Source organism: Crotalus tigris, unplaced genomic scaffold (assembly GCF_016545835.1).
Source record: "Crotalus tigris isolate CLP2741 ecotype Arizona unplaced genomic scaffold, ASM1654583v1 scf7180000018278.843604, whole genome shotgun sequence".
Lineage (NCBI taxonomy): Eukaryota > Metazoa > Chordata > Lepidosauria > Squamata > Viperidae > Crotalus > Crotalus tigris.
The window spans coordinates 11377-28051 of record NW_024096920.1 but is presented as its reverse complement, the minus strand read 5'-3'; the positions used below and the strand labels follow the sequence as shown (position 1 = coordinate 28051).

The window sequence follows — 16675 nt, the reverse complement described above, 5'->3', positions numbered from 1 at the left end:
GTGCAACTATCAACCTCCAGCTCCAATATCTAAATCAGGGGTCTTCAAACTTGGCCCTTTTATGACTTGTGGACTTCCTCAGGCAAGCTGGCTGAGGAATTCTGGGAGTTGGTCCACAAGTCATAAAAGGGCCAAGTTTGAAGACCCCTGCTTGTGGACTTCAACTCCTAGAATTCCCCAGACAGGCACGCTAGCTGAGGAATTCTGGGAGTTGAAGTCCACAAGTCATAAAAGGGCCAAGTTTGAAGGCCCCTGATCTAAATAAAGTCCAGGATTACTTTCATTGCTAAAAAACATACTGTTTTATTGAATACGTGGCATGGTATATAGGCGAAAGAAAACTAACTCTGAAATCCCAAGATATCTAACCATAGAACCTAACAATGACATTCCCAGCCCAACCTTCCCCCCCCCCCAGATGTCCACGTAGCTCATGTGAACAAATTCTCTTTGTTATGAGAACTGCCTGTTCCCTTCTTCACTCCTGCTAGAATGTCCTTGAAAAGTTTCCAGACAGCCTTCTCTCAGCAAACTTCAGAAGAACTGGAGAGGTTTCGTTTCTCCAACTAACCCAGAGAAAAGCCTCATTTCCCGCCCCCCTTTAATCTCAATGGCAAGATGAAAACAAAGAGACATGTAGTAGCTGCCAAACTGTCACTCTTGACAGCAACCTGCAGGATGCCAAACTTAGCCTATCCCAGGGGTAGGCAATTTTTGCTCTTTTATGACTCGTGGACTTCAACTCCCAGAATTCCTGAGCCAGTCACGCTGAGGGGAAAGGGAGAGGTTTCCAAGCTGAGCCATGCTGGCTCAGGAATTCTGGGAGTTGAAGTCCACAAGTCATAAAAGAGCCAAGGTTGCCCACCCCTGGCCTACCCCTTCCTTTGGCAGCTATCCACTGCAGGTTTAAGCCTCCAGAAGACATGGTCCTTAAAGCTGTAGGAACACAGGGTCTGGAACGTGGTTTATGTGATACGTTCGCCTGGGACACCCTCATCAGAAAGTCAGCTCTCTTTAAACAAGATACAGTAGATTTGGAAGAACTTCAGAACCTTCCTGATGTCAACGCTGTGACAAACCAAACTGAAGCCATTTTCATTTTGTCTTCGTTGCCATGTTTTTTAGTTAGAGATTTAGATGAAGGAAAGGAGGGGGGTGTAGTTCTCAGTTAGCCAAAACAATTCATATGTGTGTGAACCAAGGTCAGTGCTGATAACGTTTGGGAGGACTGGAGAGCTGGGAGGAGAGCCCACATTTTACAACAATTGGTGAATGTGATTTATGACAGCAAATTAGGGTGGGAATTGCAATTGTAACTTTGTAACCAGGGGGTGGGGACTTTTAGTTTTGGGTTCACCTATGTATGTGCCAATACTTTGTTTCCAAATAAAATGTTCTCTAAGGAAGAAAGTTTTTCCTTGAAGTTCTTTTAACCAGTTTCATCTATCGGAACTATGACACCTGAATGTTTAAGAGCCTCTTTACCTTTCTTTGACAGTCACAACCAGAAGTTGAGTATCCAATTCCTGAGGCCCAGGCACCCAAGTCAGAGGTTTCGGAGAAGACTTGGACAGACTCAGCCCCCAACACCTTGAAGCCACACACAGGTAATGTGATGAATCGGGATGAATATGAGCTGGGCAAAGGCAGATTTAAACTTTCCATCAAAGATAATGATGGATACCACTTTCAACTTTTTTAAAAAGCAGACTTCAAAATTAGTGGGTTGTCAGTGATTTCTATGAGTCTTGATGGTTAATGACTCTCTAAAACAATATTTCTCAACTTTGGCATCTTTAAGATGTGTGCACTTCAACTCCCAGAATTCCCCAGCCAGCTATGCTGGCGAATTGGGAGTTGTAGTAATTCTGGGAGTTGAAGTCCTCTTATTTTACAGGTGCCACAGTTAAGAAACGCTACTAGAATGCAGGCTAGCATCCATTAAATCTTGGCTGTTGGGCAGGAACAGCAGAAAATACTGCCCTGTCCAAGACTGTTGCTGCCTAAATTTCTTCGGTTGGCCAGCAAATTCAATGATTTGGACGAGGGGATAGATGGCGAACTCATCAAATTTGCAGATGACACCAAGCTGGCAGGAATAGACAACACTCCAGAAGACACTTAAGATACAGAAAGATCTGGACAGACTTGAACATTGGGCACTACCTAACAAAATGAAATTCAGTGGTGAAAAAAGTAAGGTTCTACATTTAGGCAAGAAAAACCAAATGCACAAGTACAGCATAGGTGGCACCATGCTCAATAGTAGTAACTGTGAGAGGGACCTCGGAGTCCTAGTAGACAATCACTTAAATATGAGCCAGCAGTGTGCTGCAGCTGCCAAAAAGGCCAAACACAGTGCTAGGCTGCATTAACAGAGGGATAGAATCAAGATCACGTGAAGTATTAATACCACTCTTCAATGCCTTGGTAAGGCCACACTTGGAATACTGCATCCAGTTTTGGTCACCACGATGTAAAAAAGATGTTGAGACTCTAGAAAGAGTACAGAGAAGAGCAACAAAGATGATTAGGGGACTGGAGGCTAAAACATATAAGGAACGGTTGCTGGAATTGGGAATGTCTAGTTTAAGGAAGAGAAGGAGGACGGGGGACATGATGGCAGTGCTCCAATATCTCAGGGGCTGCCCCAAAGAAGAGGGGTGCAACCTATTCTCCAAAGCACCTGAAGGCATGACAAGAAGCAACGGATGGGAACTAATCAAGGAGAGAAGCAACCTGGAACTACAGAGAAACTTCCTGATAGTGAGAACAATTAACCAGTGGAACAACCTGCTTCCAGAAGTTGTGAGTGCTCCAACACTGGAAGTTTTTAAGAAGAGATTAGACAACCATTTATCTGAAATGGTATAGGGTTTCCTGGCTCAACAGGGGTTGGACTAGATGACCTCCAAGGTCCTTTCCAACTATTCTATTATGTTCTGTTCCATTCCATATTTTCTATTCTATTCTATTCTATTCTATTCTATTCTATTCTATTCTATTCTATTCACAGCCTGCTGGGACAATTCAGCATAACTTTTCCCATTCTTACAATCTTGGGCGCTTCAAGGAAAACTTTGTGACACCAATGCTCAGTAAGCTGCACTGCTTACCAGTCTGCTTCCAGGTGCAATTCAAGGGGTTGGTGATCACCTTTAAAGCCCTTCATGGCATGGATCCAGATTATTTGAGGGAAGGTTTTCCCCCACTGGGATTGGCCTGTACCACATGTGCCAACAGAGGGTCCCATCAGCCCGAGTATTCCAGCTGGCCAGTTCTTGTAGTAATAATAATAATAAAGTTGGAAAGGACTTTGGAGGTCATCTAGTCCAACCCCCTGCTCAGGCAGAAAACCGTATACCATTGAAGACAAATAGCTGTCCAGTCTATTCTTAAAAACTTCCAATGTTGGAGCATTCAGGGTCCAGGAGGAGGGCCTTCTCTGCTATGGCTCCTGCTCTCTAGAATATCTTGCCCCTCCCGATGTGAGGTTGGCCCGCACCCTCCCATCCTATCATAACGGCCTAAAGACATGGCTCTGCCAGTCGGCTTGGGGACCCAGTGGGGGATCAGCTCACTGGAGGTGGTTGATTGAGTAATAACAGATCCCCCCTCCCCCCTCCCACACTGCGCTCCCGCCCTCCCCGCATGTTTTTGGCTTTAAGGTTTCACTTTTAACATTTTTGTTTTAAATAAGATGTAACTGTAAGCCACCCAGAGTTACCCTATGGCAGTGGTGGCGAACCTATGGCACGGGTGCCAGAGGAGGCACTCAGAGCCCTCTCTGTGGGCACACGTGCCGTTGCTCCAGCCTTGCCTCCCCCCGCAACCCCCTCCTCACCAGCAGCCCCCCTGAAGGAGAGTCGTCCCCGAGCGTGGCCCACACGGAGCAGCGCAGCCAAGGACATGGCAGCCAGCCCGCGTACACAAGAATCTACCCTCACGCCCCATCATGCACAATTGATGCTGCAGGGCACGGGCAGAGAGCGTGGCCGCCATGGCGCTGCTGGGCTGCCTGGGTGATCTGCGGCAGGCCCTGGAAGCGGTGAGTGGCCCTGCGGGCAGACAGGATGGGGGCGGAGCGGGGGCAGGGGATGGAGCGGGGGCGGGGCCAGTTTTTGGGCACTCAGTCTCTAAAATGTTCGCCATCACTGCCCTATGGGAAGATGGGTGGCCAATAAATTTTAAATATAAATAAATAACTTCCAAGTGCCCGGCTCTTTGTAACCTGCTTCTCTTGTTTCCTTTTTATTTTTCTTATTTCTTACGTTTTATTCGTTTTCTTTTCAGGCCTTCAGGAGAAATTGGAGAAGCCTCCGATCGAAGAGCCCAAGAGTCCAGCCCCAGCCCCAGCCCAGCCCGTGGTGGAGTCTCAGATGCCTCTGGAGCACGATTTCCTGGGTTGCATGTCCAAGTAATACCGCTCTGGTTTTTTTTTAATCTTGTGGTTTAGAGTTTAGGAAGGCAGGGAAACTGAGGAAGTCGGGGAATGAAAATTGTACTTGGGTTGGATCAGATGCAAAACAAACTGTGGGCGAAGCTGACCGTGAGGGCAGGGTAATCCAAACATCTGCATTTGGTTTGAGGAAAGTGCTGCTTTCTCTTCCTTCCCCTCCCCCTTTGTTTTCTTTCCTCTACATTAAATTCATACAGGTAGCCTCTGACTTACAAGCATTCGTTTAGTGACTATTTTTTTTTTTGTCATATGACCGTAGGGATGCAGCTATGGTCATAAGTGTGAAAAGCGGTCAAAAGTCACTTCTTTTTAGTGCCGTTGTAATTTTGAATGGTCACTAAATGAATGGATGTAAGTTGATGGTTGTATTATAGCTTTTCAAATAAAAAATAATATTGACCAGCTGCCCTTTGGTTTTCTAGCTTAGTCTATGTCAGGGGTAGGTAACCTTGGCTCTTTTATGACTCGTGGACTTCAACTCCCAGAATTCCTGAGCCAGCCATGCTGAGGGGAAAGGGAGAGGTTTCCAAGCGGAGCCATGCTGACTCAGGAATTCTGGGAGTTGAAGTCCACGAGTCATAAAAGAGCCAAGATTGCCTACCTCTGGTCGATACTGAATGACTGACCCCAGGAATTTCTTTCTTTGGGGGTATTTTTTTTCTTTTTCTGTTTTAATTTTTTTCATTTATTAGTTCTCTCTATTTTCATGGTTTCTTTATTAGTTGTAATTTAGTTCACCTTTTGTAGTCTTGTTGAGATGTATTTTCTTTTAAAAAAATCAGGAACTCAGGTTGATACCTCTGACAGTATGACCAAAGCTCCATCTGTATTTTTTTTTTAATGTGCATCAATGTAGATTAAAAAACAGACGGAGCTTCGATTGCACAGTTGCCATCACCATCTCCATTTTTCTGATCCGCCCTTTCAGACAGTCCTAGTTAGATTAGATCCCTAATTGAACAGCAAAAGCTCTGTGAACTGTTAAATAAAGAATAAAACATTGGCAGAAGTACCAGTTAGAAATCAACAGTTAATCAGCACTCAGAAATAAGGCAAAAATCTTCATCCATGTATAGATGTATTACATTTTTATTGGCCTTTTTAACTTTAGCTACCTGTATTTTCCGGCGTATAAGACGACTTTCTAAAGCGTTGAAATCAGCGCCGAAGTCAGGGGTCGTCTTATACGGTGGGTCGTCTTATACGCCAGAAATTATGGTAGTTTCCAGCGTATAAGATGACTTTCTAGGCATGGAAATCGGCGCTGAGGTCGGGGGTCGTCTTATACGCCGAGTCGCCTTATACGCCGGAAAATAAGGTATTTACTCAAGGCAGTGAATATACCTAGCATACCATCCTCCTCCTATTTTCCCCACAATGGCAACCCTGTGAGGAGGTTTGGGCTGAGAGAGAGTGATTGGCCCAAAGTCACCCAGCTGGCTTTCATGCCCAAGGTGGGACTAGAACTCCCAGTCTCCTGGTGATTGGCCCAAAGTCACCCAGCTGGCTTTCATGCCCAAGGTGGGACTAGAACTCCCAGTCTCCTGGTGATTGGCCCAAAGTCACCCAGCTGACTTTCATGCCCAAGGTGGGACTAGAACTTTCATTCTCCTGTTTATTGGCCCAGTCACTCAGGCACCTTTTTTGCCTAAGGTGAGACTATAACTCACTGACTTCTGGTTTCTAGGACATTTTAATTACCAGCAAAACTGGCTCAACACATGTAAATGAGGATACATGTATTCCCCTTCTCCATCCATCCATGGTAATTTTGTGGCCTCTTTTTGGCGGGTGGGGGGGGCTGCTTCTGGTGATACAGGCGTTCGGGGCTGCCCCGCTGGATTCTGGCTGCTTGTCTCTTCCTTTCCATCATGGTGATGCTCTGGCTGAGTTGCGCCAGTTTGGTGACTGCGCCGGATCAGCACGTCAAGACTCAGGTAGGGAGAAATGAATAAGAGGTGGGTCCTTTCTGTAGCTCAATAACAACAACAACAATAATAAAGTTGGAAGGGACCTTGGAGGTCATCTAGTCCAACCCCCTGCTCAGGCAGGAAACCCTATACCATTTCGGACAAATGGCTGTCCAGTCTCTTCTTAAAAACTTCCAGTGTTGGAGCATTCACAGCTTCTGGAGGCAGGTTGTTCCACTGGTTAATTGTTCTAACTGTCAGGAAGTTTCTCCTTAGTTCTAGGTTGCTTCTCTCCTTGATTAGTTTCCATCCATTGCTTCTTGTCCTGCCTTCAGGTGCTTTGGAGAATAGCTTGACTCCCTCTTCTTAGGGCAGCCCCTGAGATACTGGAAGACTGCTATCCTGTCCCCCCTCGTCCTTCTCTTCATTAAACTAGACATACCCAATTCCAGCAACCATTCTTTATACGCTTTAGCCTCCAGTCCCCTGATCATCTTTGTTGTTCATCACTGTAGAAGAAGACTTTTTTTCAGGACTTTTGAGGAATTTGGATTACATGAACTCTAACTTGGGGTTCTGCAGATGAGGAAGACGAGTAGGGAGGTTGCTTCGGCCCCTGACTTTTTCCAAAAATCATTTATCAATCTTTAAGTACCCAAAGAGTCACTATTGTTTTCTTTGGCAACCGGTTAATCTGGGAATTAAAGTGTTTGATGCATTCAGAAGAAATTAAATACCTTTTATTATCAATTTTAATAACTAATCAATGTATTTTGATATAACACTTTTGCTCTCAAATACACACATAGTCCTTGGATTATGACCCATCATTCAGCGACTGTTCAAAGTTATGACAGCTCTAAATGAATGGTACTTATGATTAGTCCTCATCATTCTGGCTGTTGCAGCACCCTCGTGGTGATGTGATTGTGATCTAGGCACCTGGCTTGTGATTATGCTGTTGCAGCAAGTCACAGTCACGCGATCCTGATTTCCGACTTTCCTTGACCACTTCCTGCAAGCAGAGTCATTGGGGAAGCCAGCAGGAAGTTGAAAGTTGCTATCATATGAGATCCTCGTTTAGCAACCTGTACAGTCTTCATTTAACAACAGCAATGAGGACTGCTGGAAATGCTCTTGCTTTCAGTGCCAAAAATGTTATTCATCATTTGAACCTACAGCGAGCCATAATCTTCTTGCTGGTGGACAATCTTGTAAAAAAAAAAACTACGCAATATTTGTGAAGCGCAATATAGCAAAGCACAATAAAATGAGATATCCCGTTATTTAGTTAGTTATTTATGTTGGAATTGCTCCCAAAAGTTTTAGAGGGTACTTGAGGATAACAATAACCATAGAGCTTATATATTGCCCCATAGTGCTTTACAGCCCTCTCTGAGCTGTTTACAGAGTCAGCCTGTTGCCCCCAAAAATCTGGGTCCTCATTTTCCAACCTCGGAAGGATGGAAGGGTGAGTCAACCTTGACCCATTTAGGATCAAACCCCTGGCTGTGGGCAGAATTAGCCTGCAATACTGCATTCTAACCACTGTGCCACCAGGGCTCATGGTAGGAACGGTAGGGAATTCTGGGAAGCATAGACAGAACGCAGCTGTGAGGTAACATATTGGGGAAGACTGCTGTGGCCACTCCCCTTCATACAATTATAGGTAGTTCTCTACTTACAGCCACAATTGGGATCAGAATTTCTGTTTATAAGCAAGGCAATTGTTAAGTGAATCGCTCACAATTTTGTGATCTTTTGGCCAGGGTTATTAAGCAAATTACTGGAATTGTTAAATGAATCGTGGGATCCTTAAGTGACTCTGGCTTCCCCCATTGACTTTTCTTGTGGGGAGCCAGCTGGGAAGGCTGCAAATGGTGATCACATGGCACTGGAATGCTGATGCAACTATTGTAAATACATGCTGGTTGCCAAGCGCCCAGGTGTAACTGTGGATGCTGCAACGGTCATAAGGGCAAGGACTAACCATAAATCATTTTTTTCAGTGTCGCTAAATGAATGGTTGTGAGGCCTGACTGTATGGAGTTGGAAGGTACTGCAAGAGAGTCCTCTAGTCTAGGGGTCTCCAATCTTGGCAAGTTTAGGACGTGTGGACTTCAACTCCCAGAATTCCTCAGCCAGCCATGGGGAATTCTGGGAATTGAAGTCCACCTATCTTAAAGATGCCAAGATTGGAGACCCCTGATCTAGTCCAACTGTCTGCAATGTGTTGGAAAACCAATTAAACCAGGAGTGTCCAACCTTGGCAACTTTAAGACCAGTGGACTTCAAGTCCCAGAATTCCTCAGCCAGCCATGGGGAAATCTGGGAATTGAAGTCCACCAGTCTTAAAGTTGCCAAGATTGGACACTCCCGAATTAAAGAATCCTCAAGAAGCGGCTGACCAGCCTCTTCTAAAACTGTCCAAGAAGGAGAACTATATGCTGACTTTCAACGACAGCACAGCCGGGTTTTTTTTGTAACATCCTGTCTCTTTCCTTCTAGCCCCTGAGCATCAATGGAGATAAAGAGTACCTGGAAGACCTAGATGGACCTGTGCCCTATTCCTTACGCCCCGTCATTGCTGTGGCCATCTGTCCTGCGGAGGAGAACAAGGAAGCAGGCCTACTGCCGGTCAAGGTGGATTTAGACAAGACTGTCCTCTAAAGGGCCTGCCCCTGCCCCCAGTCTCCAGTCTTCTTAATGCCCCATCCACCTTTCCCCTCCTCCTCAGTTCCTCCGAACAACCTTCCATGATGCTTCCCAGCTCCTCCCATAGCACATTTTGTTCACCGCTCTTTCATCCAGGAAGGTCGTGAGAAGCCCAGCAGTTTTCTGCAAGACTATGCTGGAACATCCACGTTTATGTCTTTTCACCAGCAGCACCACAACTTTGGTTGTTGAGAAAGAGTGGGCCAGAGAGACCCTGACTCTCAAATGCTGCCATTGCTTTTGTGACTTTTGAAACGAACAAGCCCTGGTTGTCCCCAGCATAAGGTCCTGAGATTGGCTAGGGGGATTTGGGGAAATTGGCTTCACTTTACTGAACAAGGCTGGGTGATTCCCTGTCCCTCTGCCTCAACACCAGCGGGGGAGCTGCTGCTTATCCTGGTCTTCTTTTGCCTAAAAGAATTGGGGGGGGGGGCTTAATGGGGTGATGCCTGCTTTTTACCTGAGCTTTGGTGGGAATACAACATGCAGAAAAGCCGAGGGCTGCTGATCATGAAAAGTTTGCTGTGTTTCTGTGCCCTGATTTGCCCGACAGACTAGGATAGGGTTCAGTGGATCATGATTTCCCAAGAAGCCACAACTGCCTAGGTTGGCACACTGCATGAAACCATTGTCTGCCTATTTGAGCAGCTGAGTTTAGTTTAATATTTACTTAATACATTTATAGGGCCACTCATTTCACTTGAACATGACTCTGAGCGGCATACAACCAGCACTTAATATCATAGCTGTTTAAAAAAAAACCTTAAGCATTCAAATGAAAGTAGGATTGCAAGAGAGAACATCTAGCTAAACACAATATAACCATCCTATGGGCTCCCGATGGGATCCTCAAGTCCCATTTTGAAAATCCAAATTTTCAGGGCTTTCTGAAAGACTAGCAGGAATGGGGCTGTCATCACCTTGGTGTGGATGATGCTTCAGAGGGCAGGAGCCACAGCAGGAAAGGCATGCCTTTTCTGCCCATGCAGCAGGCTAAGCCACAAAGAAACTACCTTACAGTTTAGATCAATGGTTCTCAACCTTTTTAATGCCGCGACCCCCAACCGGTCGTAAGTTGAGGACTACTCAACCAGTCGTAAGTCGAGAACTACTCAACTGGTGCAGCACCGTTTGCAGAATGGGACTTTTGGCGGGCTCAGCAGGGCAGAGACAGCCTGGACGATTCCTATTGGCTTTTGAAAGCCAATAGAATTAGACTCTATTCAAGAGAGTCTATTCTATTGGCTTTCAAAAGCCAACAGAATAAAAGGGAGTAGCACAGCTATGGAAAAGGGGGGGAAAATGGCAGACTGCGTTGTTTGGCGGCCCCCGTGAAACGGTCGTTCAACCCCAAATGGGGTCCCGACCCAAAGGTTGAGAACCACTGGTTTAGATGGCAGTGTGATCCAGCTTATATTTCCTTTTTTTTCCACCTCATACCAAAATATATTTTGACAAACAAGGTATAAAGGGAAGGCAGATTCCTCTGGATCAGTGTTTCTCAACCTTGGCAACTTTAAGGTGCGGTGGACTTCAACTCCCAGAATTCCCCAGCCTCTTTCCAAAGTCTTCTTTTGGGACTTTGGCCGCCAGGAAATACTGACCATATTGGATATAGGGGGACAAGCCAGATGATTGAGTGTGAAAATGGGTTGCACTTAGATGGGAGCTATAGGAACTATGGGAAACTCCTCCCCCCCAATTTCACCTAAGAGAGAGACAGTCAGGCGTGGGCGCAGGATGCTGCCATGTCCTCAATTCTAAGATCCTTCCCTCCTGATCACATGACCCAGAATGGAGCTGCCTTCATTTTAATCCTCCTCCTTCTTGGCCACACGATCCAGAACGGACTGTTAGGTCCTCCATTCTAAGCTCCCTCCCTCCTGGTCATGTGACTCAGAATGGAGCTGTCCTTCCTTTTAGCCTCCACCCTCTTGGTCACATGATCCAGAATGGAATATTAGGTCATCTTTTGTAAGCGCCCTCCCTCCTGGTCATGTGACCCATGTTAGAAGTAAAGTCTTCATCCTGGTTCATCCAAACCGGGAATAAATAAACAAACATGGCGACTGCTTTGGGAAGAGGGTTACAGTTTATTGCAGAAAGATGGTTCTTCAGGAAAGTGCAGAGAAGAAAGAAGGAGCAGAGAGCACAGAGAGAGATTGAGCACATGGGCAGTAGGTTTTATACCCACCCCCTAGCCTTTTGTTTGGAATAGTTTCCTGTTCCTGTGGCATGAACCTTGAGACTGTTTCTGAGTGTTTGTCTAGGCCTTAATATCTGTGGTTTAATTCTGTTATCATATCCTGCTTCCCAGGTGATGGGGCTGACTCCTAGAGTTTGGGTATTGCAGATCTTCTCTTTTGTCTTCTTGATTGCTCTGGCTTCAACTTTCTGATGGTTTTACATCTGCATTTGTACAGGGCTAAAGTCTTGCTTGGGGCAGAGAGATAGATTTGGGGCCAAATTTGGTTTTAAAAAGTCCTTTTGAGGAAAAATATATTTTTCTGCCCTTTTTAATATTTCCTTCTGGGCTAACTTTCATCACCCAAAATGGAGCTCTGACATCCTCCATTTTGAGCCTTCTCCCTCTTGGTCACATGACTCCCAAAATAGCTGCCACATCCTCCATTCTGAGCTCCTCCCCTCTTGGTCATGTGACCCAGAATGGGTTTTATATGACTTGCCCTGTGTTTTCCAGTTTGCTCAGACACAAATGGGTGCAATGGGAACAAAGAGCAGAAACACTGCATTATTTTAGTACCCACAAGACACTAGGCACTTATGGCTACTGCTTGGAAAGAATTCCAGAAGCTGTTCTCTGTTGGCTCTCCCTGTTTTCTTTTTCTCTTGTGACAGGAGGCCCTTTGGCTCTGTGAATTTGGATCACAAGCTAGAACTGGCCTATAGCATGCGTAGGCCTGCAGCAAGGACCTGACCTCTGGGGCTGGATATTCCTTTCTTGGCACTGCAATGCCAGTGTTCCTGCCCCCCAGATAAGATAAAGAACTGTCAGCTTCATTCACACAACATGCTTAGCTTGATTAGTGTTAGCCTTGGTTCAGTTCTCTGTGGTTTAGTTGGGGGGGGGAGTTAGAGTTTTCTTTAATCCCTCTATTATTTTTATAATATAATTCAAGGTGACAAACACACCTAATACTCTGTTGCTCCTCCTATTTTTCCCACAACAACAAACCTGTGAAGTAGGTTGGGCTGAGAGAGGGCGCCTGGCCCAAAGTCACCCAACCAGTTTTCATGCTTAAGGTGGGATTAGAACTCACAGCCTCCTGGTGATTGGCCCAAAGTAACTCAGCTGTTTTTCATGCCTAAGGGGGGACTAGAACTCACCATCTCCTAGTGATTGGCCCAAAGTCACCCAGCCGGCTTTTGTGCCTAAAATGGGACTAGAACTCACAATCTCCTGGTTTCTAGTCTGGTGCCTTCACCACTAGATCAAAGCCAGATCTCTTGATGGTTTTATTCTACAAGTCCAGAACAATGGGCAAACTCAGTAATCACGGTAAGTATGCTAAGGGGAAGCAGCCTGGGTGCACGGTGTCTAAACATTGAGGCTCAAAGTCTGAGGCTTTCCTTCAAAGTTGTACTGTCTTTTTTTTTAACTTAAAAATCCCACATCATTGGGAAACACCAAGACAAGAAAACAAATTAAAGAGCAAAGGGGTACAGGGCTTCCTTCCTCAGGATCACTGAAGCAAAGCGAAGTTTGCTCCAAAACAATTCTCAACTTATCATCTGCCCTGATTTTACTCAGAAACTTCTCTGAGTCTTAACAGGGACATGTTGTTGTAGTTGTTACTGTTGTTGTTTCTGTTAATTATTATCATTATTATTATGCCCTTGATGAATGCAGGGCAGTTTCGCGAACCCAGTATGTGTTTGTGAGCCATGCCCATCCTTCCGCTTTCTCCCCTCTGGAACCTCACCATGTAGAGCAGTTATCACAAGTGCAAAAGTTTCTTCCCTTGTAAACTGGTGTAATTTTTTTCGCTTGCTTGTACATTCAGCCTAAGGATTCTCTGTACATAGATTTAACTTATCTCCTCACCCCACTTTTGGCTCTCTAACCCCCTACCCCACGTATCAGGGTGCGTGTCTGCGTGTGCGTATGTGAAAAAAGGTGATGTCTGTGACCACGCAAAGCCACACACACACAAAAAGGAGTGGATCTTTGATCATGATGCTGTGGTCGCCATCTTGACCTTTTTTTAAACCGCTTCTTCGGAGACGTTTGCTGCATATTCTGAGTTGAAAATACTGCTTAAAATGTATGAGGCAAGAGCAGTCCCCAACATGGTGCCCTCTAGATATATTAGGGCTGTTAATTCCCAGAATGGGAAGTCAGCAACATAGCTGGAAGGCACCAGGTTGAAGTCTGGGCGAAGCCAATCCAGAGCCTTTAGTTTGGCTAAAAGGAGCTTGCTTTGCACAGTAACTTTTTAGATTTTTGAAACACTTAACTCTTAAATATATTCTGGCATTCTTCATATGGGAAGAGTATTAGGAAGGTTTATATATATTTTGTATCTCTCTGAAGTTCATTAACCTTTCATCAAAATTTCTGCACCTGACTATTTGCGTGAAAAAAATAAGCTATCTTCATGGTACCTTTGTTCTGCCTGGCTTGTTTTAATTCCCTAAAATTGTCTTTTGCTCCCCTTCTTCCTAGACTCTGCTTTTCTTTCCTCTTGGGGGAGAGTTACAAAGGCATAAGGCCTTGGTTGAACTGAGGTGAGATTTGTTGAAAACTTGTATCTGCTAACTATATCTGTATCTTTAAATAACCCCTTCTGTCTGTCCCGGAACTCCGGAGAAGTTGTTTATTTAGTTTATTAATTTAAATTTTAAAGAAAAGATACAATAAAATCTAAGCTGTGAAAAGGAGCTGTCATTTTTACTATTTTTTTAGTTTGAACGTTTTTTTTTCTTTTGAAGACTTTCAATCAACAACCCATGCTGTGTGCTCATTGCAAGAAAGAAATTTGGAGATTCAGGTCTGAATAACTTTACATTTATTACAGATACACCTTTACAGAAATGTTTCAGGACTCTCACCTGATGAAAGAAATCTAACTGAAAAGATTGTGTGAGGTCCATTGTAGCTGATGCATTCTGCACATATTTGGATAAGTTTACCTATGTTTGCACACAAATAAAGTGAAGTGGAAGAACGAGATATGCTTCTTTTGTCTAGCGGATTCATTTATGCAATGTACAGTGTTAGAAAAAGTATCCTGTTTTCTGTGAAGGAAAAGTGATAATGCCTCTTCTTAATTAGAGGTGCATATTCTTAAGGTCTGGCTGTGTGGGTGGCAAAACCTTGGATTATCTCATTAAAAATTCCATGACATTGTAATGGGGAAGGGCTCATCTAAAGGCTTTCTGGAGAACAAGTTTAGCCTTGAGGGATCAATCCAAGGGCCATCTTAGTTCAGCATTTTTCTCATAGCAGCCCGATTTATATCTTGATTATATTTACATCATCTGTAGCCCAGCTGATCTATAGCCTCTAGGAGACAGTATTCACAAGTGGGAAATTATGAATACCCTTCCCTGTACATGGAATTATTCCAAATATTTGGAGGCTGCTTCCTCCAGTGGTAACACTGAGTCTTGAAGGCTGATAATCCTTGATATTTATTTTTAACTCACTTTTATTGTTTTATAAATATAGATACTTGTTTTGTTTGAATTTATTTTGTTCTCATTTAAAGCCATGTAATGTACCGGCAGTCCCCGACTTATGTTGACAATTGGGACTGGAATGTCCATTGGAAGTTGTTGCAGTGATTAGTCAAGTTAGACCTGATTTTGGGACAATTTTCACTGCAGTCATTGTGCACATCACTGTGGTTGTTAAGTAAATCACATGGTCATTAAGTGAATCCAGCTTCCCAGTTGCATTTTTTGACAGAAATCGGCAAAAAAAAAGGCAACATATAGTGATCGCATAATAGTAGGATGCTGCAACTTGGTCATAAATGTGAGCTGGTTGCTAAGTGCCAGAAGTGTGATCATGTGACTGGGAATTGAAGTCCACAAGTCATAAAAGGGCCAAGTATGAAGACCCCTGCCCTAAAAGCTTTCTCGCCTTCTATGCAAAAGAGCTAAATGTCACACCATCTGTTGCCCACCTCAGGTCACAGGTATCTTGCAAAGTTTCTAGTTTCATGTTCTAGCTATGTGGTTTTGGGTTTTCTTTTAAGTGAGCGATTCATGTACCCAGCATCCTGGCTAAGCGGTTTCTGACAGGTGAGTCTGCCTCACTTCATTGCCCCTGCAGCCCCTCTATTCCCACTGCAGCCCCCCCCCCCACAATGCTATCAAGTATTGGCAAATGTTAGCAAGCTTGTATTGCAAATCCCCCAGTAAGCAGAAAGAATTAAAAGTTGTTTAATTGTAAATCTTTCTTTCAGAATTCATATTCCTTACTCTCATGTTCATTACACCCACATCTGGGTCTTATCTCCACATATGATCCTTCTTCTGATCTCCAGGGCCTCATCTGTATATTCTTTCATATATTCTTTCATCTGATCCTTTATGTGGGAGAAAGGAGGAAGGAAAACCCTGGACTCTTTTTTTTTAATTAAAAGTTTTACAAATTACAATATAAACCCACCCATCCCCTCTCCCCCTCCCCCACTTCCCAGAGCTGATTACAGGGTAACAAATAAACAAACATCATCTAGCTAACATAAACCAACTAAACCAGCAATCAAAACCATAATACACTTTAACTCAGTGGTTCTCAACCTGTGGGTCGGGACCCCATTTGGGGTCGAACGACCATTTCACGGGGGTCGCCAAACAACGCAGTCCGCCATTTTTTTCCCCTTTTCCTTAGCTGTGCTACTCCCTTTTATTCTATTGGCTTTTGAAAGCCAATAGAATAGACTCTCTTGAATAGAGTCTAATTCTATTGGCTTTCAAAAGCCAATAGGAATTGTCCAGGCTGTCTCTGCCCTGCTGAGCCCGCCAAAAGTCCCATTCTGCAAACGGTGCTGCACCAGTTGAGTAGTCCTCGACTTACGACCGGTTGAGTAGTCCTCGACTTATGACCGGTTGGGGGGGGTCGCAGCATTAAAAAGGTTGAGAACCACTGCTTTAACTCCTTCTCAAAACAAATATTAACAAATTAAGACAAAAATAATAATACAATTAATACTGTTAATAATTATCTAAAATCTATTCAAAAGCAAGGTAATACTTTTCAGTTTCATACTTCTTCTCAATATAATCAATTCATCTTCTCCAAACCATAATATATCTTTCTTGTGAATGATCCTTGAAATAGGCGGAGATTTTTGCCATTTCTGCTAAATTAGACACTTTAAGTATCCATTCTTCCAAAGTAGGCAATAAGTTTTTCTTCCAATATTGCCCCACCAATAATCTTGCAGCAGTTATAAGGTTCAACATCAAATTATGTTGTGGAAAACCCTGGACTCTTGAAAACAAAAAAGAAACTATTTTCCAGGAGCTGGGAACACATAACAAGTTTTGCTATGTTTTAGTGAACTCTGTGGAGGCCCTGATTTCTGATTATACCACCCATTTTTAAAATCTGTTC

The 16675-nt window shown here is 44.1% G+C and overlaps 1 protein-coding gene across 1 annotated transcript in view; it reads left to right on the top strand.

Moving 5' to 3' along the window:
- The window catches only part of TMEM59L (transmembrane protein 59 like), a 39353-nt gene extending 25075 nt beyond the window's left edge, over window positions 1-14278 (top strand). The window contains exons 5-10 of the mRNA XM_039349454.1: window positions 1499-1607; window positions 4294-4417; window positions 6279-6396; window positions 8878-9012; window positions 13772-13833; window positions 14124-14278. Coding sequence (XP_039205388.1) covers window positions 1499-1607; window positions 4294-4417; window positions 6279-6396; window positions 8878-9012; window positions 13772-13833; window positions 14124-14175 — 600 coding nt within the window. The 3' untranslated portion in view covers window positions 14176-14278. The remainder of the gene's footprint in view (window positions 1-1498; window positions 1608-4293; window positions 4418-6278; window positions 6397-8877; window positions 9013-13771; window positions 13834-14123) is intronic.
- Window positions 14279-16675: the final 2397 nt, after the last annotated feature.